Below are 24,173 nucleotides of genomic sequence, written 5' to 3'. Positions count from 1 at the left end.
ATTTTGCTCAGCACACTTGCAGGTAGCATCACTGAAGCAAAAACTGTACTTTTGGTAGCAATTAAAAATTTGTCATGGCAGTGCTGTAAGAATGCAAATGTTGGGCCAGTAGAATTTGCTTGGTTGGCAATGATCTCGCTTCAGTCTGGTTCAATCCCCAGAAGGGGTGGAAACACTGGGCATGCTTCCTTACACCTGTTGTCTCCGTTCAAGTAGGTACTTAGGTGTTAGTCGACTGGTATGGGTCACATCCTGGGGCGACAAGATTGAAGGACTCCAGTGGAGATAAGTCCTTGATTACTCGCTAACTTTCATCGATTATCCCGAGTGGCTAACCCAAACTGATCTTGTAATCAAAATGCTGCATATTACTGAAATCTCTTCAGAGATTAACCATAGGTTTCCTGTATGATGCAAGCTTCCCAACATCGTTGCTTCTGCACTAAGCAACATAATTAACTTGGTACTGTTTGTCATGTTGTACTGCAAAACCTTGGTTTAACTGATGGGGTGGGGGAAGGATTTTCAATGCCAGTGTCAGGCCGATCTGAATGTTGAAAAGCAACTCGTACCCTACCATGTAATATACTGTAATACTATACACTGTTTAGACATAAACATTGAAAGTGAAGGTAAAAAGATGAATAATTTTATTTGCTTTTTGTGGTGGGTAGTTTTGATGACAAAGATAATTCTGTATCTAGCATATTTTGTACAGTTTTCATAATTTGTTAAAACTGACAATTTAGTACCTATCAGAGTTCCAAAAATAAATTTACCCACCAGATGTCAGTTCCTCCAAAAAATAGCAAGTATTGCAGTATGCCTATTGGCCTGTACTAAGCAGATCCCTCTACTGTGGTTAAATGGAGGGCTGTTAACTGATTTTATCTAGGATTTTAAAAGTTTTGTTAGAGATTGATTTATTACCAAACAGCATGCAGTAAATCTAGATTTTGTTGGCTACTGTCCAGGAGTATACAGTTGTTTAGTTCATACTTTTAATACTGTTCTGTCATCAAAAAATATGGGTCTGAGGGGTTGGGTGCAATTTGGTAGAAAGTTGTAGAAAAGGAACAGGAGTGTCTAGGATGCTGCCAGGGAACACTATACAGTGGACCCCCGCATACCGTTGGCATCACATAACGATTAATCCGCATACCGCTTGCTTTAATCGCAAAAATTTTGCCTTGCATACCGCTTAAAAACCCGCTCACCGCTGTTCGTCCGAGACGCGTCCAATGTGCGCCTTAGCCAGCCTCACATGTTCCGCCAGTGGCATTGTTTACCAGCCAGCCTCCGCGGTAGCATCCAAGCATACAATCATAACATTTCGTATTATTACAGTGTTTTTGGTGATTTTATCTGGAAAATAAGTGACCATGGGCCCCAAGAAAGCTTCTAGTGCCAACCCTACAGCAATAAGGGTGAGAATTACTATAGAGATGAAGAAAAAGATCATTGATAAGTATGAAAGTGGAGTGCGTGTCTCCGAGCTGGCCAGGTCAGCTGCTGCTGCTGCTGTAGCATCGTCTGCTGCTGCTGTAGCATCGTCTGCTGCTGCTGTAGCATCGTCTGCTGCTGCTGCTGTAGCATCGTCTGCTGCTGCTGCTGTAGCATCGTCTGCTGCTGCTGCTGTAGCATCGTCTGCTGCTGCTGCTGTAGCATCGTCTGCTGCTGCTGCTGTAGCATCGTCTGCTGCTGCTGCTGTAGCATCGTCTGCTGCTGCTGCTGTAGCATCGTCTGCTGCTGCTGCTGTAGCATCGTCTGCTGCTGCTGCTGTAGCATCGTCTGCTGCTGCTGCTGTAGCATCGTCTGCTGCTGCTGCTGTAGCATCGTCTGCTGCTGCTGCTGTAGCATCGTCTGCTGCTGCTGCTGTAGCATCGTCTGCTGCTGCTGCTGTAGCATCGTCTGCTGCTGCTGCTGTAGCATCGTCTGCTGCTGCTGCTGTAGCATCGTCTGCTGCTGCTGCTGTAGCATCGTCTGCTGCTGCTGCTGTAGCATCGTCTGCTGCTGCTGCTGTAGCATCGTCTGCTGCTGCTGCTGTAGCATCGTCTGCTGCTGCTGCTGTAGCATCGTCTGCTGCTGCTGCTGTAGCATCGTCTGCTGCTGCTGCTGTAGCATCGTCTGCTGCTGCTGCTGTAGCATCGTCTGCTGCTGCTGCTGCTGTAGCATCGTCTGCTGCTGCTGCTGCTGTAGCATCGTCTGCTGCTGCTGCAGCATCGTCTGCTGCTGCTGCTGTAGCATCGTCTGCTGCTGCTGCTGTAGCATCGTCTGCTGCTGCTGCTGTAGCATCGTCTGCTGCTGCTGCTGCTGTAGCATCGTCTGCTGCTGCTGCTGTAGCATCGTCTGCTGCTGCTGCTGTAGCATCGTCTGCTGCTGCTGCTGTAGCATCGTCTGCTGCTGCTGCTGTAGCATCGTCTGCTGCTGCTGCTGTAGCATCGTCTGCTGCTGCTGCTGTAGCATCGTCTGCTGCTGCTGCTGTAGCATCGTCTGCTGCTGCTGCTGCTGTAGCATCGTCTGCTGCTGCTGCTGCTGTAGCATCGTCTGCTGCTGCTGCTGCTGTAGCATCGTCTGCTGCTGCTGCTGCTGTAGCATCGTCTGCTGCTGCTGCTGCTGTAGCATCGTCTGCTGCTGCTGCTGCTGTAGCATCGTCTGCTGCTGCTGCTGCTGTAGCATCGTCTGCTGCTGCTGCTGCTGTAGCATCGTCTGCTGCTGCTGCTGCTGTAGCATCGTCTGCTGCTGCTGCTGCTGTAGCATCGTCTGCTGCTGCTGCTGCTGTAGCATCGTCTGCTGCTGCTGCTGCTGTAGCATCGTCTGCTGCTGCTGCTGCTGTAGCATCGTCTGCTGCTGCTGCTGTAGCATCGTCTGCTGCTGCTGCTGCTGTAGCATCGTCTGCTGCTGCTGCTGCTGTAGCATCGTCTGCTGCTGCTGCTGCTGTAGCATCGTCTGCTGCTGCTGCTGTAGCATCGTCTGCTGCTGCTGCTGCTGTAGCATCGTCTGCTGCTGCTGCTGCTGTAGCATCGTCTGCTGCTGCTGCTGTAGCATCGTCTGCTGCTGCTGCTGTAGCATCGTCTGCTGCTGCTGCTGTAGCATCGTCTGCTGCTGCTGCTGTAGCATCGTCTGCTGCTGCTGCTGTAGCATCGTCTGCTGCTGCTGCTGTAGCATCGTCTGCTGCTGCTGCTGTAGCATCGTCTGCTGCTGCTGCTGTAGCATCGTCTGCTGCTGCTGCTGTAGCATCGTCTGCTGCTGCTGCTGTAGCATCGTCTGCTGCTGCTGCTGTAGCACTGTCAGCTGCTGCTGCTGTAGCACTGTCAGCTGCTGCTGCTGTAGCACTGTCAGCTGCTGCTGCTGCTGTAGCATCGTCTGCTGCTGCTGCTGCTGTAGCATCGTCTGCTGCTGCTGCTGCTGTAGCATCGTCTGCTGCTGCTGCTGCTGTAGCATCGTCTGCTGCTGCTGCTGCTGTAGCATCGTCTGCTGCTGCTGCTGTAGCATCGTCTGCTGCTGCTGTAGCACTGTTGTTGGTGTGGCTTATTGAGAATATACCAAGAAACAATTAACCCCAGAGGATTTGCCACCCAGGATAACCCAAAAAAGTCAGTGTCATCAAAGACTGTCTAACTTATTTCCATTGGGGTCCTTAATCTTGTCTCCCAGGATGCAACCCACACCAGTCGACTAACACCCAGGTGAACAGGGAAAAATGCCTGGAACTAGTGCTCATATTGGTGAATTTAAAGCCAGCAAAGGTTGGTTTGAAAGATTTAAGAATCGTAGTGACATACACAGTGTGATAAGGCATGTTCTGGAAGAAAATACCAAACAGGACCTACAGTACTCAGGAGGAAAAGGCACTCCCAGGACAGTGTCTCATCAGTCATTGCTGCATCTTCAATAAAGGTAAGTGTCATTTATTCTTCATTTAGTAGACTAGTACATGCACAATATATACTGTGCATGTACTACTCTACTACTGTGCATGTATCCTTCTCTTTGTGTGTAGGAAAATGTATATTTCATGTGGTAAAAAATTTTTTTTTTCATACTTTTGGGTGTCTTGCACGGATTAATTTGATTTCCATTATTTCTTATGGGGAAAATTCATTCGCATACCGATTATTTCGCATACCAATGAGCCCTCTTGCACGGATTAAAATCGGTATGCGGGGGTCCACTGTACATATTTGTTAAAGAAAATGGGGTGGTGTCATTGTTTACTTCGTGCCTGTTCTTCGAGACTGACTAAAATAAGTGACTTCAGAGTTCACAATTAGTTGGTCTATCATATCACTTTTACTAGCTCCTGGAGTGTGTTCCAGGGGTCAGTGCCCCAGCAGACCAGTCCATGACTGGGCCTTGCGGTGGATCAGGGCCTCATGAACCAGGCTGTTAATTATTGGCTGCATGCAAACTGATGTATGAACCACAGCCCAGTTGGTTGGGAACTGACTCTAGGTGCCTTTCCAGTTCTCTTGAAGACAACCAAGAATATGTTGGTAATCCCCCTTATGTATGTATGCTGGGAGGCAGTTGAACATTCTTGGGCACCTGACACTTATTGTGTTGTCTTAACATACTGAGGCACCCCTGCTTTTCATTGGGGGGGAAGGGGATGTTGCACTGCCTGCTGAGTCTTTTGCTTGCATAGGGAGTGATTTCCATGTCCTGATTTGGGAATAGTCCCCCTTAAGATTTTCTAAGTGTATATTATCAGGTTAGTGGATGAGTTTGGTAGGGTATGTAAAAGAAGGAAATTAAAAGTGAATATAGGAAAGAGTAAGGTGATGAGGATAACAAAAATTTAGATAATTTAAGATTGGATATCAGATTGGATGGAGGGAGTATGGAGGAAATGAATGTATTCAGATAATTTGGGAGCGAGATTTGTCAGCAGATGGGTCTATGAAAGACTAGGTAAATCATAGGATTGATGAGGCGAAAAGGGCGAATGGTACACAGAGGAGTCTGTGGAGACAAAGAATGTTATCCATGGAAGCAAAAAGGGGAATGTATGAGAGAAGTCGTACCAATGCTCTTGTATGGGCATGAAGCATGGGTGGTGAATGTTGCAACAAGAAGGCTGGAAGCAGTGATGTCATGTCTGAGGGCAATGTATGGTGTGAATACAGTGGATCCCCGAATATCTTAGTTTCGACCACTTTTTTCAGCGAAATTTTGCTTTGGATTTCATACCTCTTCCCGGAAATAGTCCGTATCAGGCACGTCCACCTGCCCGGGATACCGCTACTCATGCATACATGTCTGTCTGGCTCTGTCACTGGTTGAGTGAACATTCATCCAAAATATTTTGTAATAATCCATTGTCTTTCATTTTACTGAGTGCTTGAAGAAAATTGTGGCCAGAATGTGTCCTCAACAAAGATCTTAAAGGGTTTGAGGCTGCTCCTGTCAACCCTATGCCTGTTGTGGAATCTATTGTCTTTGGGGAAAGCCCATGGGGTTGGATGCGAGTGGCCAGGATGTGGAAGAGTTGGTGGAGGACCACAGGGAAAAGCTAACCACTGAAGAGCTGCAAAACCTTCTAGAACAGCAACAGACCACAGCTGAGGAAATTGCTTCAGGAGGAAGAGAGAGGGGAGAAGGTGCCTTCAGTGATTAAGGACATTGGTGCGAAGTGGAATAAGGTGCAAACTTTTGTGGAAAAAATATCACCGACCAATGTTCAGTGACAGTACCTTGTCCCATTTTAGGCAAGTCTTAGAGATGCCAGAAATGAGCGCTCTGGACAGATTTTTAGTGCGACAGGGGTCCAGTGCCAGTAAGACAAAGAAGGTAAGTAACCCCAGAGGGCTTTGATACATGAAGTCCTTATAGAGGGGGATTTCCCTTCTAAACAGTAACCTCTGCTCCTCCTCACTCTCCCCTCTTTGCCGTCCATACTCCAACAAGTCTTCAATAAAGGTAAGTATGATTTTAAATATTCATCCATTTCATTAGTCATTTATATCTCATTTTCTATATGTAAAACTATAATTATTCTTTAAAAATGTATTTTGTTAATATTTTTAGGTGTCTGGAATGGATTAATTGTATTTACATTTTTTCTTATGGGAAATATTGTTTCAGATTTAGACTGACCTGGAACGGTTTAAGGATGAAATCGGGGGTTCCACTGTATAATGCAGAGAATCTGTAGTTTGGAAATTAGGAGGAAGTACAGGGTTACTAAAAGTATTATCCAGAAGGGTGGTTGAGGTGGTTCAGACATTTGGAGAGGATGGAATGAAATAATGACTTAGAGAGCACATAAATCTATAGTGGAAGGAATGGGAAGGGGTAGGGGGGGGGAGAGCCGAGGAAAGGTTGGAGGGAGGAGGTAAAGGAAGCTTTTTGTGTGAGGGGCTTGGACTTTCAGCAAGCATGCACGAATATGTTTGGAGTGAGTGGGGACGACTGGTTTTTGGGACTTAACGTGCTGTCGGAGTGTGAGCAAGGTAACAGGACTCAAGTCCAGCAGGCTGGACTCGAGTCCTGGGGGTGGGAGGTACAGTGCACTAACTCTGAAGGAGGGGTGTTGACAAGTTGCAGTTTTATATTTGTAGTCTAGGCATGCCACTAGCAAGACAGTGAAGGAGTGAATGATGATGAAAGTGTTTCTTTTCCAGGTCACCCTGCCTTGTTGAGAAACAAGCAATATTTTGATAAAATAAAATAAAAAATAAAATTATCGTGCATCTTTGTTGCCTGCATTCCTAGATGTACAGGTCAAGGGATTTGAACCAGTCAGTAGGTATTCCAACTGGATATTCTTATAAAGGCCTGTACAGTTTGAGGTTTGTAATTGATGAAATAGGAAATGCTAAATCTGTAGTGGGTTGCTCAGTGCCTGGGGAATGGATGGGATTCAATGTGATCAAAAGAAAAGTAACTTCAATTCCTTGGATCAAAAAGCTTTCACTGGGACATTAGTGGAGAAAATTTTGGAATTTAGTAGGACTGTTCTAGGTTGTCAAAAGTTTCTCTAGTCCTTTCAAGAAGAAGGAAGGGTGCAAGGGTCTTGATCAAAGGATTTTTTAGCTACCCTTACTTTCCCTAGATCACACTTGATCAACTTTATAACACAAGGTGAGCAATACAGCCAAATGGGTGTTTGACTTTACAAATGTTTACAATTAGGAGATGGAATGATGCAGACCCAGGTAGTCAGGAGTAATCATTGCACAAAAAATATGGAAAAGCAAGAAATGCATAGCACGAGCAGACCTTTTATTAAGAAAGTTTCATCGAAGATGCTTAAACCTCTTTTAAATGAAATGTTCCTAAACGAGCTAAGGGCCCCAGTGGATTTAAAGCTTGTTTTATGTAACTTTTCATTGTTGAAAGCCTATAATAGTGTGTACATTAATGGAATTGAGTTTGTGCATATAAAAATTTTCTATACAAAACATTGTAGAATTAATTTAACCATAAGTATCATTTAATGTACTGTTAACTGGTCTGTTTGACTGTTGAGTTATAGTATGTCTTTATTTCCTAACTGCCTGATTGTATTAGAAAGCATTCATTAGTACACTTGGTAATGCAGGTTACTGATGGATGTAACCTGCAAACCAGTTACTGTTTTATCTCGTTAGTGTAAATTTGCTCTGTAGTAATTGTAGGAAGCATGCCAATTTCAAATTGCCAACAATTGCATGGAAATTTCCCTGTTATGTCAGATTTGTGATTGTACTTCTAAATTTATTTAAACTTTGATTCACCTAAAAATGTCTGTATCGGCTTGCCTTGTAGAATGAAAGCGAAATCATTTGTAAAGGTAATGCAAAGGAGAACACTGTATACTCGGGCTGATTTTAAAAGTAAACCCCTCCATATAATGGACTGATTGGGAAGAGTGGGTGGTGAGTATTTTGTGATTAAGTTCTGGACAGTTCTGTAACAAAAACTGTCCAGTGAGAATCAATTGACCCAGTTGATTGTTTCTGAACTCCATTATATGAAGTTCAGAAACACAGTAGAATAATGTTAAATTTTTGAGTATGAACAGTAAGCTACACTTTTTCATGGTTGTATATTCTCACAATATACCTTAGTACTTTAGCCCCTTAGTCATGCACGAAAAATTTTAGTGACTGTACAGTGAACCTAGGGATAGGCAGATTTATTGGCTCCCACAGGTTTCATGCACCAAAGTACTAGCTATGTATTTGTAAAGGCATGCATGCATGTCAAATTTACAAATGCATTATACTATTTATTTACAATTTATCTTGTATTAGTCTAAAATAGTTTATTTAGTTTTAATGTTAAAATCATTGAACACTAAACACACGAGTCATTCACCGCAAGACATGGTGGCTGGTTGATCCTGTGTCTGCTGAGTGAGACACACTTCCTATTTGTACTAGCCTCACTGTCTCTTCTGAAATAATTTGTGTGCTTAGTTTTAATGTTATCAAATAGAATAGTAATTTCTTAATTTAGAGATTTGTTACCATTTACCTGGATTTTGCAAAATTGACTCGCTGATACTAAAACAATACGTATTGGGAAAATTAACTTGGCAGTACTAGGTTTTACGTATAATTTTCTGATTTTCCTTTAAAATTATGAAAAAAAAACTTTTTTAATTTCCTAGGGACGATACTCGGGATCCCGTCTGGACCAGTGCACCTTTACTCTGTACGGGGGCAACTGGAGATTCACACTTAACGGTTTGCCGCCGTGGTACTGAGGTCCACTGTTTGCCTTCATTCTGAGGCTCAGCAGGCCGTAACAAAGGTATGTAGGACCATATTGGTAAAGGTTCTTTAAACAGTACGTATATGACAGTAGAACTTTCGATTTCTTCCTGGTAACTTGTAAATTTTTTTCACATAGATTTCTTTACCCAGTATATTTAGAAACCTGTTAATACAAACAATAGTTCATAATGTTATTGATTACTTGTCTAAAAAATAAAAGCTTAAGAGTACATAATTTTGTTGTGATAATTGAAATTGCCTAGATAGTGCTTAATACTTGATAATGCCTTGCTATAGTTTTACTTTGTATGGAAACTAATACCTAATTTAAGAATTTTTGTTAATTTTCTAGTGACATTAACTAGCATTAGTACAGCATAAGCTACTGTGGTGTTTGAGATGGAATTAGAAAATTAATTACAAGTGGGTTTTGCTCCTATCCATACTAGACTTAAAATGGTATTGGCATTTTCATTGTATTGCTGCAACGCTTTCATTGGGATACACAAACTTGGAACCAGGAATGGAATTTCATAATCAGGAATGGGTTGCTATTTTTTTTCTTAGGTTCTACTGTGAAAATAAAATCACACTATTACATCTCTTCATTGGGTATTTTTCATGGTGTATACTAGGTATTCAAACATTCTAAAATTTGGTGAATGTATTGTCTATAGTGGTAACTGTCTACATAGACAATATGTAATTGAGAATTCTTCTAAATAGGCTGATACACATTTCCGTGGAGGTTACAAGAACTACAAGAGAACTGCTGGTAAAATCTACTGAAAAGCATTTTAAAGAATCAGTTTACACGACCTTGCGACAATGAAAGTGGAGTGCAACTTCTTCAGTGGGTCAGCTCATATCTTGAATGATGAGACTATTATGGACATTATTAAAGAGCTTGCTCGAGATCCTGTAAGTATGTTGTATGTTCAGTCTTTTATATGTACTTAACTGTAATATTTAATGGTACCAGTAGTGTATTTTTACTTGCATATTTAAAATATTTGTGAGCAGTAAAATTGATAGGACTCGACTCAAAGTAGCTAAAGCAAATTTGCTACTAGATCCAAAGATTTGACTTTTCTAAAGAAGTTTAAGAATGTGAAATAAGACAGATTGATACTTTTAATTTCATAACAATTGATGTGAATGTTTGCTTCAGAGTTATGATGTATATAGATTATATATATATGTAATATATATATAGGGACAAGAGGACCCATTCTATGTTTTGGATGTTGGAGATATCGTACAAAAGATAAAGGTTTGGAAGCTGAAGATGCCACGTGTTGATCCCTTTTATGGTAAGATTTGAGGTTTTAAGTTGTCTACTGCTGGTTTTAATTATACATGCTTATAAAAAATTTTCTTGATATTGATAAATTTGATTTGTTTTAAAATTGTACACAATATGCATTCCACAATGAAAATTTTCTCAACAGCGGTTAAATGCAACGACGATCCAACTGTCTTGGAGATTTTAGCAGCTTTAGGAATTGGATTCGATTGTGCCTCAAAGGTAAGGATATTACCACATTTACATTGTGGAAACAATCTAATTTTAATCATGAATAGATGTTTGGTCTAGGTGATTAGTAAAAATAGGCAGTGAAAACTTTTTCATTAAATTGGAGGAAGTGAATGCATTCAGGCATTTTGGATTGGATATGTTGGCAGGTGGGATCTATGAAAAATTGGGTCAGATTAGACTTAAGGGAGAGGTGGTGTTGGGGTATCTGTGGGAAGAAAATTGTGGAGGCATAAAGGGGACTGTACCAAGGTATACTGGTACCAACATTTTTTGGGCATGAGGCATGAGCTTTAAATGTTGCAGTGATGATGAGGCTGAAGACAGTGGAAATGTCTTAAGGTCAGTGTGTGGTGTATTCAAAGGATTAGTGTAGAGATTAAAAGACAGGGTTGGGTTGCTTAAAATATAACTTGGAGGGCTGAGGAGAGGTTGATGTGGTCTGGGCATTTAAAGAGGATGGAGCAAAATAGGATGACAAAGAAGGTACTATATAAATCAAAGGTTGGAGTCATCCCATGAAGGGTTAGGAGGGGACTGAAATTGTCTTGTGTGAATATCCTAGATTGGAGCAAGTGGAGAAAAATGGCTTTTACAGCTTGAGGTGCTGTCAGTGAAAAAAAGTAACATTTGATGGGATTCAGGTGAAACTAGTCCAGACTGGAATCCTGGATTTGGGAAGTACAGTACCTCTACTCTGAAGGGAGGGGTAAGGATGGTGCAGTTAGGAGTCCTTTGAACTGTGATGTCAGCACACTTCTGGGAAGACAGAAATTAAATGGAACACCCTACCTTGGTGGGAGATGATTGCATTTTAAACAAATTTATTGCAAAAGTTTATTCTCATTTAGGCAGAGATGCAGAAGGTGTTGCAGTTGGGAGTGGATCCTTCACGAATCATCTATGCCCACCCATGCAAGCCTGTGTCCCACATACGGCAAGCAGCCAAATTCAACATCCCACTAATGACATTTGATAATGAGTCAGAACTTCATAAAGTAAAGGCATACTTTCCAAGTGCTAAGTAAGTGCTTTACTGCATTTTAAATATCTTACTTTACATTGTATTAGATAATATAATATGGCCCTAAGTAGTGTTGATGAACTTAAATTCTATGACCAATACGTATTACCTGGTAGTGCATTTTTTTCCAGGCTCGTTCTGCGTCTTCGTTGCGATGCTGCTAAAGTTCAGTGCCCACTGGGTATAAAATTTGGAGTGCTTCCAGAAGATGCTGGTGTGCTCTTGGCAACAGCTAGAACATTGGATCTAAACATTGTGGGAGTATCCTTTCATGTTGGCTCAGGCTGTCGTGAACCTGCAGTTTTTCATCGTGCCATTGCAGCTGCTAAACAAGTAAGGCTTCTATTTAATATGTAAGGCAGCTGGCTGCTTTAACCCTTAAACGGTCCAAACAAATCAACGTTCAAATTCGTAGTGCTACAAAAGTAGATCTACTTTTTTTTTACATATTTTCAAATGTAACGAAAAAAAATGTAGATAGTTTTTTTACACGTTTTCAAATGTAAAACAAAAAAGATCTACATTTTTTTTTACATACTTTCAGATGTTGAAAAAACGTATATATAAGTTTGGACCATTTGAGGGTTAAATGACTTTCAGAATTAATGTATACTGGAGAAATTTGGTTATGCAGTAAGGCTTTGTAACTTTAGTTATATGTTAATTAAGAGACTGTCATTGATAAATCTGAAAATCTATTCTTCAGAAATTTTCAAAACCTGGAGTGAATTAAATGAATTTAGCAGTCCTGCTTAATACTGTTTTTGATTGGTCTTGTTTTTGTATCATACCACATTTGCTTTAAGTACAGCATTTAGTTGGTTGGCAGCTTACCAGTTTTGTTAGGTATTATATAATTGGGTACTAACATTTTTTTGCTTGTACATCAGGTATTTGAACAAGCTGAAGCTTTGGGATTTACCCCAAATCTGCTAGACATTGGTGGTGGTTTCCCAGGCACTCGCAGCTCTTCCCTGGATGAAGTATCTGATTATATCAACAAAGCACTGGAAGAGTTTTTCCCTGAAGGTTGTGGAGTGAAGGTATGTGAAGTGTCAAAACTGGTGAACAGGAAAGATTGTAGGGTGAACCATTATGTACTGTACTTGTTATAATGCCATATGTAGCTAATGTTTGGCAAGTTTAATTAACTTTGATCAGTGAAAAGATGAATCCTGTATGGCCGAAAATTAAAACAAGAATGGAGAGCATCTGTATTTTGGGTTCTTAGACTTCAGTCAGACTGAAATGTACAGATAATTCTTTTGTATATTGCATTTGCCCTGTGACTAACTAAAATTTTCTAGTTGTACTGTATCGAAAAATTTTCATTTCTTACAGCAAGGCCCAAACACTATTGCATGATATTGGGACTTTGGTGCCATTTAATTACTTGATCTCCAACCTTTCCATTTGTAATTCTACAACCAAATAAGCAAAGTTTGGTGATAACTTTATTTTTTCATTTTCAGATAATTGCAGAGCCTGGTCGCTATGTAGTGGCATCTGCTTTTACCTTGGCAACGAACATCTTGGCAATGAGAGAAGTGTGTGATGATAATGGGTTTATATTGTCCACCATGTACTACATTAATGATGGTGTGTATGGCTCTTTCAATTGCACCATTTATGATCATCAGGTTGTTTATCCAGTTCTTCTAGAGGTATGTAATATTTTTCATACAGAAGTTTTATCAAAGATGAAGTATATAATTGTACTGTATTTAAAGTAATGTGTGCAGTACCTCAGTGAGAGATTTAATTACTGTCAGACTGGTTAACCTACAATGTAGTGAAGTAGATATAAACACAAACATGCTTAAAAATGGAAACTAGTAGTGAAATGGTGACAAATACTTTAAATTTAATTTTTTTATATGGAATATGAAGTTTATTTGATCATTTGTTTGAAATAAATCGTAAATATTGTGAGTGAACTGCAGAAACTGTAGTGTGGGTCCTTGCATCACGAATGTTTCACAGGCATTAAGAGTTTTACCAGAAAAGTTTCATAATGCCTATGCAAAAACAGGATTGAAGAGACTTTAACGTAAAAATAATAAAATTATTACACTATGTAAGCAGGACAGGAACAAAAGTTAATTTTTAATTCTAAAGTAATCTTGTAGGGGATAAATGGATGCAGGATAGTACTGTATTGGACATGTTTGATAGAGAAAAAATTGCTACATGCCTTATTGTACTTGCTCAGATGTATAAAGTACTATAATACTAATAACCCAAGTACCAATATTCTATATAGCCCTAAAAATTCAACAAGGCATCCATAAATGTCTGAGAAAATTAGAAATTGGTAAGAAAGTGTTTAAAATGCTTGTTGTAAATATTAATGTGCTCTGCAGTATCATTTCAGCAACATTGGCAATAAATGTTAATTTTGAAAAGATAGAAAATTACTGTTTAAATTTGAAATGCAGTTTTATATTAATCTTCCAGGAACCTGCTGTGGGTGAGCACCATATGTCATGCTCTATTTGGGGACCAACATGTGATGGCCTAGATCAGGTAATATCTGAAATTCAACTGCCAAGGCTTTCCTGTGGGGACTGGCTGGTTTGGCCAGAGATGGGAGCCTACACCCTTGCTGCTGCTGGTACCTTCAATGGTTTCCCTCTACCAAAAGTACATGTTGTTGTACCATATCATACTTGGTGAGTTGGTTCACATTGATGAGCATGTCTTTGACATGTTTGCAGTAGAATGTAGATTTTGGAAGATAAGTCTTGCAGAGTGCCCTTCATGGTTTTTAAGTAATCTGCTTATATACTGTTAGTCTTTATAGATTAGCTCTGCACAAGATTTGGTAAAAAAAAAAAAAAGATTGTTTTTGCGTTTCATTTTCATTTTATACTTTTTCATTTCAGGCTGTACTTGGAAGAGCATCTGGGATCCTCGGTGAGATTTACTTCAGTAGATGGAACAGGTATTTTAGATGACTGCTCAAGCCCCAGTTTAAGAGATGAAGATTCATTGTTAGCAAAGAAAAATGTTTATCGCACTTGTTCTGCCACTGTTGACAACACTACATTGGAGGAGCAGTTGGCTCAGCTTGTCATTGATGTTGGAGAAATGTAAACTTTCTAAATGCATTTGAGTAGAGAAGTTAGGAAACTGTAACAAAAAAAAAAAAAAGCAACTGCAAATAACCTGGTTCATGTTAACCATTCAACAGTTGGCTTGAATTACATAATCTTTTATTTTAAATAAAGGGAATAGGCATATCACTGGTATTGATTTCCATGTTTGGTTTTAATACATTTACTCTTTGGAATTAAAAACAATGACAACTGGGTCATTTTTATTTTTGGTATATTGATATTTTATTTTGGGAATATTTTAATGTTATTTGAATTGACGTGTGCAGTAAAGTTTTACTTCACAATTTTAGTTGAGAATTTGTGTGGAAAATAGTATTCTTAAACCTGCAATGTGAAAATTTTTCAGGAAGGTTCACTGCTACAGCTAAAGTTTGATTACCTAAGTATTTGATAGAAGATATTTGAAATGTTATTAATGTCGCCATGCATCGAATGTGGGCAATATGGTAGTGATTGTGAATGCTTACCTCCCATTATAGTAGATAGTATTCCAATGTGTAACCTGTATATGGGAATAGTTATTCAGTAACTTATCAGCTTGCCAGTTCAGATGACAGTAGAATTCCATGTTATTGCAGTATTAATTGTTCAATTTGGCATGCTCCAGCATAATGACATTCAGAGTTCTCTTGTAGAACTTGTAACCCCATGGCAATGTGTATCTTGGCCAGATGTACGGTACTGATCTTCAGTACTAACTAATGTGAATTGGCTAATTGAATATACATGTATTGAAATTTTAACAGTGGTTTTATTACCTTTTCTCTTACCCCTTGGGTTTAGAAGTTGATTATAATGCAGTTAACCTTCTAACGGACAAACTGAGAGAATTGGGTAGCGAGTAATGGCAATTTTAATGGTTAGATACGATTGTAACAATGAACAATTTTATCAAAACTGTCAATTGCTTTCAAATCTATTGACCCAGCAGATTTTCTTGTATCTGAAGTCTTTAATGGAGGGTTTACTGTAATCTTACCCTTACACCCTTTTCCTAAGGGAGATTCTGGGGGGGTTTTTTGTGTGACAATCCAAGACATTAGGCATTCTCTCCTTTGAGGTGCTATATAACAGGTTAAGCACTTTACCTGATTTCAGTCCTTTTCCAGTTAAAGAAAAAAGTAAAAAATCCTTTAAAGGATGGGAGGGGTCTTGATCCAAGGAATTAGCCTCTCCTTGGCTATAATCTAAATACCCTACTCTTATGAGGGGATGTTTTCACTTCATCGTTGCTGCTACCTTAATGCTGACCTTCCTGAAAGTCCCACCATTGATGATGAGACTACTTTTTAATTAACTAAATGATCAATTATTTTCTTGCCTTCTTGCACACCTATCATTCACTATGACCTTTATCTTCTCAAGGGAGGTTCCTTGATCTTCAAAATTGCATCTGTGCTCCAGTTTCTTGAATTGAACCTGGATACCTTCCATCTCCCTCCCACATGTGCTGTATAATCCTATGGGTTTAGTGCTCCCCCACGATTATAATAATGTATGACATTTTCTGGTTTTGCACTTAATTTGATTATATTCTGGAAGAAGATAATGACATTTAATGACAACCAGTGGCAACTGCAGATGTGAAAGGTTGGTTAGTTTGCCTAGGCAGGCAATTTCACTAAGCCTACTTTGGTCAGTTCTGGAGGTATCCAGGGATCAGTAGTGAATGTTCATTGTGGGTGGTTCCAGGATTTGTTCATTCTCGGAACTGACAAATTTAGGTGCCTTAATTCTCCTGGCTCCCTAGTGACATCCTCTATTGACTATTGCATGTGCTGCCTGGAACAGCTTTCAGGTAACCCAATACCAGCATTCTAGTTACATAACCTGTGTATTTGAGCTTTGCTTTACCTTGGCCATTTATAACTACTACCCCTCTCCTCCATGATGCAACAGATTCATGGTCCAAAAGACAATGGGCCGACAAAAAATTTTTGAAAAACCAAGTTTTGAAATTTCCTATAGTAGCAAACCTGTAATGGGAGGTGCCTTGATGCAAGGAATGGAACCTATTCTGCCTTTCCTTAGTTGAATCTGATTACCCCGCATTCCATGTGCTGTGCAAATTTAGCACCATTAACTAATGACAATCCCTCTGGCAAATCTTAAACACGACAGGTAAATAACTTTGCATGCAAATCCTGAAGCATATTTGATTGGCCCTCTATACTGTTTATCATTAGGGATTATACTTTTAGCACTTATTTTTTATAATAGGGATTATATTTGTTGGAGGTATTTTGAACCTCCCTTCCAGTCTAGCCCTTGTTTACAGACATGAACCACTTCTTTGGATGATTGCCACAATACCCCACAATACGCATTACCCCCTCCCACTGGCCTTTCCTAGGGTCGGCCTACAAAAGGTTGGAGGGAAAGGGTAAAGTAGGTTTTGTGCACAAGGGGCATGGACTTCAAACAAGCATGCATGAGCATGTTAGATAGGAGCGAATGGAGACAAATGGTTGTTAGGACTTGACGTGCTGTTGGAGTGTGAGCAAGGTAACATTTATGAAGGGATTCAGGGAAACTATCAGGCCGGACTTGAGTCCTGGAGATGGCGAAGTACAGTGCCTACACTGTTGCAGTTTTATAACTAGTGAAAGTGCACCTCTGGCAAAACAATGATGGCATGAATGATGAAAGTTTTTTTTTCAGGCCACCCTGCCTTGGTAGGAGATGGCCAATGTGTTAATAAAAAAAAAATATGGAGAGGTCTGTCCCTTTCCGTGAGAATTGTCAAGTTCCAGTATCTGTTAGCCACATTCTGTTGGACTGCCCACTCTATCAACGAGCAAGTACAATTTACATCCGTCGTCATCTCTGCTCTGCTGCCCTTTCTTTATCTTCCCTTCTTGCTGATGGACCCTCCTTTAATCCAGACACACTCATTGACTTTTTGACAGCAACTGATTCACTACACATCTGATGATGTCTGGCACTCTTTTCAGTCCTTTCAACCTTAATCTCTAGCTACCCTCCATCCCTGCATTATCCACTGCCCCACTGCACTTCATAACCTAATAATCATCCCTCCTTCCCTGCCCTGCCCTTTGTGGTTTAGTGCTTCTTTTTGATTATAATAATACAGTGGACCCCCGCATAACGATTACCTCCGAATGCGACGAATTATGTAAGTGTATTTATGTAAGTGCATTTGTACGTGTATGTTTGGGGGTCTGAAATGGACTAATCTATTTCACAATATTTCTTATGGGAACAAATTCGGTCAGTACTGGCACCTGAACATACTTCTGGAGTGAAAAAATATCATTAACCGGGGGTCCACTGTATAATAATTATTGATGGTATTTTGAACCTCCCCTCCAGTCTAGTCCTTGTTTGCAGACATGAACCACTACTAAGAGTACCACAATACCCATTGACTTGGGTATTTTGTTTGCTTCCACAACCATTACGTATGCAGAATTGTAACTTCGTAAGATAAATTTGTCTGCATTCGAACTTTGGCCATGTTTTTTCCATTCTGTTCACTCCAAATTGTTAAGTTTTTCCCCTCCTTAGTAAGTTCAGATGACTTGCATTTGTTCCTCCTTCCCATGCCCGAGAGAAAACATATCTGTCTGATTTAACCCGTGAGGGACAAGCCACTACTAAGTGGGTTTTGGTTGTTCAGAGACCCAGGAACCATTAGCATGTTGCTGGCTGCACTACCATCTAGCGGGCTGAGGCTAAACTCCAGTTCCTGGTGTCTGATTTGCTTTAATTTCTACTACTGTTAGTATTAACCTTACCTGGTGTGGGTTGAATTTTGGAGAATCACTTCACCTCCACTCTTCTGATCACGTAAAGTGATCTACCAGGAATATTGCTGTTTATTGTTTCTGATTTTCGTGGTTACCTGTAATGACACTGAAGTTGAATACCACCCTTTGTCTTTCTTCAATGTTATACTTGTCTAACTTTATGTAACCAGTGTTATTTTCTTCATTGTCAGCTCTGCTGCTAGCCTGGTTAACCAGGGTAGACGCTAGTAAATTGGAGCGAGATTCCTGTCTACTGGACGTAGTAGTGGGACATTACGACGACTCCTCACCTTGCATATTTGAAGTGTGGTGTTACAACTAAGTGGTGACAGGCTTTCCCAGAACATCGAATGAATACCACCGCCCAGGATAACCTACACAATTTCTTCAAACATCTGAAAACCATCTTGGGCATTATATACTCCTGCCCTAACATCATACCAGAACCACAATGGCCAATTTTTATTTTTATTTAATTTTAATTAAAAGCCTTAGAAAACTATCTTCATTATTAATCCTCAAATCATTCATTTATTTATTTTTCCATTCTTTTTTTTCAGGTGGAAGGCGTTACCCTGACAGCCCCTCATGGCAGGTTCCTTGACGCTGGTGAGGCTCCTTATCTAGGGAATTGGATCTGTGCTTTGGTTCCCTGAATTGAGCCTGAATACTTTCCATCCCCCCCACATGTGCTGTATAATCCTACGGGTTTAGCGCTCCCCAATTATTATAATGTCTAATTTAAACTGACTCTTCCTTGAATTTTTAATTTCATTCTTGTGCTCTGGCAGTGTACACTGATGATTCCAAATCTTCAATTTCGAGTAGAGTACATAACTTTTTTTTTTTCTTTTTTTTTTTTGTTTTGTTATCCCAGATATGTTTCCTAAGGACATTTATTAGTTGGCAAGAATTTTTTCAGCAGTTAGTGTATGCACTACTTGCTATCATACACATTGTAGCAATGTTTTCTCATTGTTTATTGCTTCAAACTCCTTCAGTGCATTAAAAGTTGTACAGCAATTAAATTCCCCCACATCCCATTATTCTTCACATATGATAGTTGTCTTATGGCAAAATTATTGTTATTTATAGTTGTCTTATTTCTAATAAGCACAAGTTTGTTCACCAGGGCACAAGACCATTAAAGGTAAAAAACCTTCAAGGGAGGTGTCTCAATGCTGGCTAAGAGCTTTTAATCACGGGAATTGGATTGAATCTCCACTTCCTTGGATCAAACCTGATTACCTCACATTTCCCAGAAACAAGGGAACATTTCAACACAATCACTGTACTTGCTGTATAGCTTCATACTTATGATTCACCACACCAGTTATTTTGCCAGCAGTATACTGCATGTGTGTATTTTGTATCTTCCGTATGACTTATCACAGCACATAGAATTCATTTTCTGTCTCTTTTTTCAATAGACTGACTGTTTTTTTTTTTTTATTAAAATCTGAGTTGTGCTAACTTTGTTAGCTCATAAGTTTAGCTGTCATATTTCTTCCTTCGTCTATAGCTTCCGTTAGCCCTTGTGGCTCTTTATGACCCATATGGGATGGGCGCATTTTGTGAGTATAAAAATGCATGAATTGTTAAAGATCTGCACATGGCGAAATATTGCCTCGGTGAAAGTTTGTTCTGCAAGTGACAATCTTAACTTCTGTCATCAGTATGTCATTTGGTTCCTGTCCCATTAACTTCACCTTTCTGTCAGCATTCATCCATTATTCAGTGCTGTACGATACAAGATGGGGCTTTCTTGTGAATAATTTTCCTTTCTCCACAAATTTATAAAGAAAAACAATGACGACTGTAAGAATCTAACTTGTGCTTCTATATTTTCTGAATATACTCCACTTTTGATACGATTGTTCCTTCTAGGGACAATCACATCAGTAATGTGGATTCTGAAGAAAACAAATAAGAGACGACTGCTAAAGGAATGTAAGTAATGAAAAATGGCTTACATGTAATGGATTATCCTTTCCGAAATGTGAACCCCTCAAGGGAGGTTCCTTGACGTTGGTGAGGGGCTCTTGATCTAAGGAAATGAATCTGTGCTCTGGTTCCCTGAATTAAGCCTATCTTCCCCCCCCCACATGCTGTATAATCCTATGGGTTTAGTGCTCCCCATGATTATAATAAAAATAATCCAAAATGTGAATTATAAATACTACTTTTTATGGAAAATGTTCGGAAACCTCTGTCCCCTCTCCCTACTTGAGCTTATTTATACAACCAGTTGGTATAAATCTTAGCAGAGCTGTATGACCCTTATGGGTTTAGCTCTTAGTTATAACAATATAAATAAATCTTAAATACTAACTCCGCCATACAAATTATTTTCACACCAGAGCTCAAGCAGTCTGGAGGGTGAAACCAGTAGTGGCCAACAACGGCGGGGCCAGGAGCTGGGACCTGACCTCGGCAACCGCAATTAGATGAGTATACAATACACAAATAACCCGCACATAGGAGATTGAAATATTGACGGTGTTTCTGTCCCACATGGACCATTAACTAGTCGTGAGATTAGTTACTAGCTTAAGTAGGGCCGAAACGTCGTCATGAGTTTTTGTCTCTTATGTGCATTCTAGTTACGCAGCACTGTAGGATCCTAGTAGGTTTAGCGCTTTTTGATTATAATAATGTTCCAGTCAGAGTATTGGGCCTTTTTTATTTGAGTACGGAACCCTGCTGGGATATCAAGCCCTTAGAATTATTGGGACCATCCCGTACCCCTCCGGCCTTCCCTTTTATATGCCCTCTTTGTCACCCTACCCCTCTCCTTTTCTCTCTACATGCCCAAACCATCTCAACCCTCCGAATAATACACTTTGTGACCCTACATCACCTTTTAAATTCTACGCTCCGAATTCTCTACATGACATTCACATCATACATTGCTCTCAAACCTGACATCACTGCCTCCAGCCTCACTCATGTAAGTGTTATCACAATACTTTGAAATATATATATGTATGTATGTATATTGGATTGGATGTGAAAAGTGGGTTATAATAAGCGTGTATGCACCTGGAGAAGAGAGAAGTGTAGAGGAGAGAGAGAGATTTTGGGAAATGTTGAGTGAATGCGTGGGGAGTTTTGAATCAAGTGTGAGAGTAATGGTGGTTGGGGATTTCAATGCTAAAGTGGGTAAAAATGTTATGGAGGGAGTAGTAGGTAAATTTGGGGTGCCAGGGGTAAATGTAAATGGGGAGCCTTTAATTGAGCTATGTGTAGAAAGAAATTTGGTAATAAGTAATACATATTTTATGAAAAAGAGGATAAATAAATATACAAGGTATGATGTAACACGTAATGAAAGTAGTTTATTAGATTATGTATTGGTGGATAAAAGGTTGATGGGTAGGCTCCAGGATGTACATGTTTATAGAGGGGCAACTGATATATCGGATCATTATTTAGTTGTAGCTACAGTTAGAGTAAGAGGTAGATGGGAAAAGAGGAAGGTGGCAACAACAAGTAAGAGGGAGGTGAAAGTGTATAAACTAAGGGAGGAGGAAGTTCGGGTGAGATATAAGCGACTATTGGCAGAAAGGTGGGCTAGTGCAAAGATGAGTAGTGGGGGGGTTGAAGAGGGTTGGAATAGTTTTAAAAATGCAGTATTAGAATGTGGGGCAGAAGTTTGTGGTTATAGGAGGGTGGGGGCAGGAGGAAAGAGGAGTGATTGGTGGAATGATGAAGTAAAGGGTGTGATAAAAGAGAAAAAGGTAGCTTATGAGAGGTTTTTACAAAGCAGAAGTGTTATAAGAAGAGCAGAGTATATGGAGAGTAAAAGAAAGGTAAAGAGAGTGGTGAGAGAGTGCAAAAGGAGAGCAGATGATAGAGTGGGAGAGGCACTGTCAAGAAATTTTAATGAAAATAAGAAAAAATTTTGGAGTGAGTTAAACAAGTTAAGAAAGCCTAGGGAAAATATGGATTTGTCAGTTAAAAACAGAGTAGGGGAGTTAGTAGATGGGGAGATGGAGGTATTGGGTAGATGGCGAGAATATTTTGAGGAACTTTTAAATGTTAAGGAAGAAACAGAGGCAGTAATTTCATGCACTGGTCAGGGAGGTATACCATCTTTTAGGAGTGAAGAAGAGCAGAATGTAAGTGTGGGGGAGGTACGTGAGGCATTACGTAAAATGAAAGGGGGTAAAGCAGCTGGAACTGATGGGATCATGACAGAAATGTTAAAAGCAGGGGGGGATATAGTGTTGGAGTGGTTGGTACTTTTGTTTAATAAATGTATGAAAGAGGGGAAGGTACCTAGGGATTGGCGGAGAGCATGTATAGTCCCTTTATATAAAGGGAAAGGGGACAAAAGAGACTGTAAAAATTATAGAGGAATAAGCTTATTGAGTATACCAGGAAAAGTGTACGGTAGGGTTATAATTGAAAGAATTAGAGGTAAGACAGAATGTAGGATTGCGGATGAGCAAGGAGGTTTCAGAGTGGGTAGGGGATGTGTAGATCAAGTGTTTACATTGAAGCATATATGTGAACAGTATTTAGATAAAGGTAGGGAAGTTTTTATTGCATTTATGGATTTAGAAAAGGCATATGATAGAGTGGATAGAGGAGCAATGTGGCAGATGTTGCAAGTATATGGAATAGGTGGTAAGTTATTAAATGCTGTAAAGAGTTTTTATGAGGATAGTGAGGCTCAGGTTAGGGTGTGTAGAAGAGAGGGAGACTACTTCCCGGTAAAAATAGGTCTTAGACAGGGATGTGTAATGTCACCATGGTTGTTTAATATATTTATAGATGGGGTTGTAAAGGAAGTAAATGCTAGGGTGTTCGGGAGAGGGGTGGGATTAAATTTTGGGGAATCAAATTCAAAATGGGAATTGACACAGTTACTTTTTGCTGATGATACTGTGCTTATGGGAGATTCTAAAGAAAAATTGCAAAGGTTAGTGGATGAGTTTGGGAATGTGTGTAAAGGTAGAAAGTTGAAAGTGAACATAGAAAAGAGTAAGGTGATGAGGGTGTCAAATGATTTAGATAAAGAAAAATTGGATATCAAATTGGGGAGGAGGAGTATGGAAGAAGTGAATGTTTTCAGATACTTGGGAGTTGACGTGTCGGCGGATGGATTTATGAAGGATGAGGTTAATCATAGAATTGATGAGGGAAAAAAGGTGAGTGGTGCGTTGAGGTATGTGTGGAGTCAAAAAACGTTATCTATGGAGGCAAAGAAGGGAATGTATGAAAGTATAGTAGTGCCAACACTCTTATATGGGTGTGAAGCTTGGGTGGTAAATGCAGTAGCGAGGAGACGGTTGGAGGCAGTGGAGATGTCCTGTTTAAGGGCAATGTGTTGTGTAAATATTATGCAGAAAATTCGGAGTGTGGAAATTAGGAGAAGGTGTGGAGTTAATGAAAGTATTAGTCAGAGGGCAGAAGAGGGGTTGTTGAGGTGGTTTGGTCATTTAGAGAGAATGGATCAAAGTAGAATGACATGGAAAGCATATAAATCTATAGGGGAAGGAAGGCGGGGTAGGGGTCGTCCTCGAAAGGGTTGGAGAGAGGGGGTAAAGGAGGTTTTGTGGGCAAGGGGCTTGGACTTCCAGCAAGCGTGCGTGAGCGTGTTAGATAGGAGTGAATGGAGACGAATGGTACTTGGGACCTGACGATCTGTTGGAGTGTGAGCAGGGTAATATTTAGTGAAGGGATTCAGGGAAACCGGTTGTTTTCATATAGTCGGACTTGAGTCCTGGAAATGGGAAGTACAATGCCTGCACTTTAAAGGAGGGGTTTGGGATATTGGCAGTTTGGAGGGATATGTTGTGTATCTTTATATGTGTATGCTTCTAGACTGTTGTATTTCTGAGCACCTCTGCAAAAACAGTGATAATGTGCGAGTGTGGTGAAAGTGTTGAATGATGATGAAAGTATTTTTCTTTTTGGGGATTTTCTTTCTTTTTTTTGGGTCACCCTGCCTCGGTGGGAGACGGCCGACTTGTTGAAAAAAAAAAAAAAAAAAAAGTATATTATGCCGTT

The 24,173-nt window shown here is 40.1% G+C and overlaps 1 protein-coding gene across 4 annotated transcripts in view; it reads left to right on the top strand.

Annotated features, from left to right (window-relative positions):
• The window catches only part of LOC128696060 (ornithine decarboxylase-like), a 61,480-nt gene extending 46,352 nt beyond the window's left edge, over window positions 1-15,128 (top strand). For all 4 annotated transcript variants that reach the window (XM_070094942.1, XM_070094944.1, XM_070094943.1 and 1 more), the window contains 10 exons: window positions 8,600-8,742; window positions 9,432-9,626; window positions 9,922-10,018; window positions 10,157-10,233; window positions 11,094-11,266; window positions 11,398-11,599; window positions 12,157-12,309; window positions 12,739-12,930; window positions 13,724-13,938; window positions 14,152-15,128. In XM_070094942.1, coding sequence (XP_069951043.1) covers window positions 9,534-9,626; window positions 9,922-10,018; window positions 10,157-10,233; window positions 11,094-11,266; window positions 11,398-11,599; window positions 12,157-12,309; window positions 12,739-12,930; window positions 13,724-13,938; window positions 14,152-14,362 — 1,413 coding nt within the window. In that variant the 5' untranslated portion in view covers window positions 8,600-8,742; window positions 9,432-9,533 and the 3' untranslated portion in view covers window positions 14,363-15,128. The remainder of the gene's footprint in view (window positions 1-8,599; window positions 8,743-9,431; window positions 9,627-9,921; window positions 10,019-10,156; window positions 10,234-11,093; window positions 11,267-11,397; window positions 11,600-12,156; window positions 12,310-12,738; window positions 12,931-13,723; window positions 13,939-14,151) is intronic.
• The last annotated feature ends 9,045 nt before the right edge of the window (window positions 15,129-24,173 follow it).

Source organism: Cherax quadricarinatus, chromosome 48 (assembly GCF_038502225.1).
Source record: "Cherax quadricarinatus isolate ZL_2023a chromosome 48, ASM3850222v1, whole genome shotgun sequence".
Taxonomy (NCBI): domain Eukaryota; kingdom Metazoa; phylum Arthropoda; class Malacostraca; order Decapoda; family Parastacidae; genus Cherax; species Cherax quadricarinatus.
This window is presented reverse-complemented; position numbering and strand designations above follow the sequence as displayed.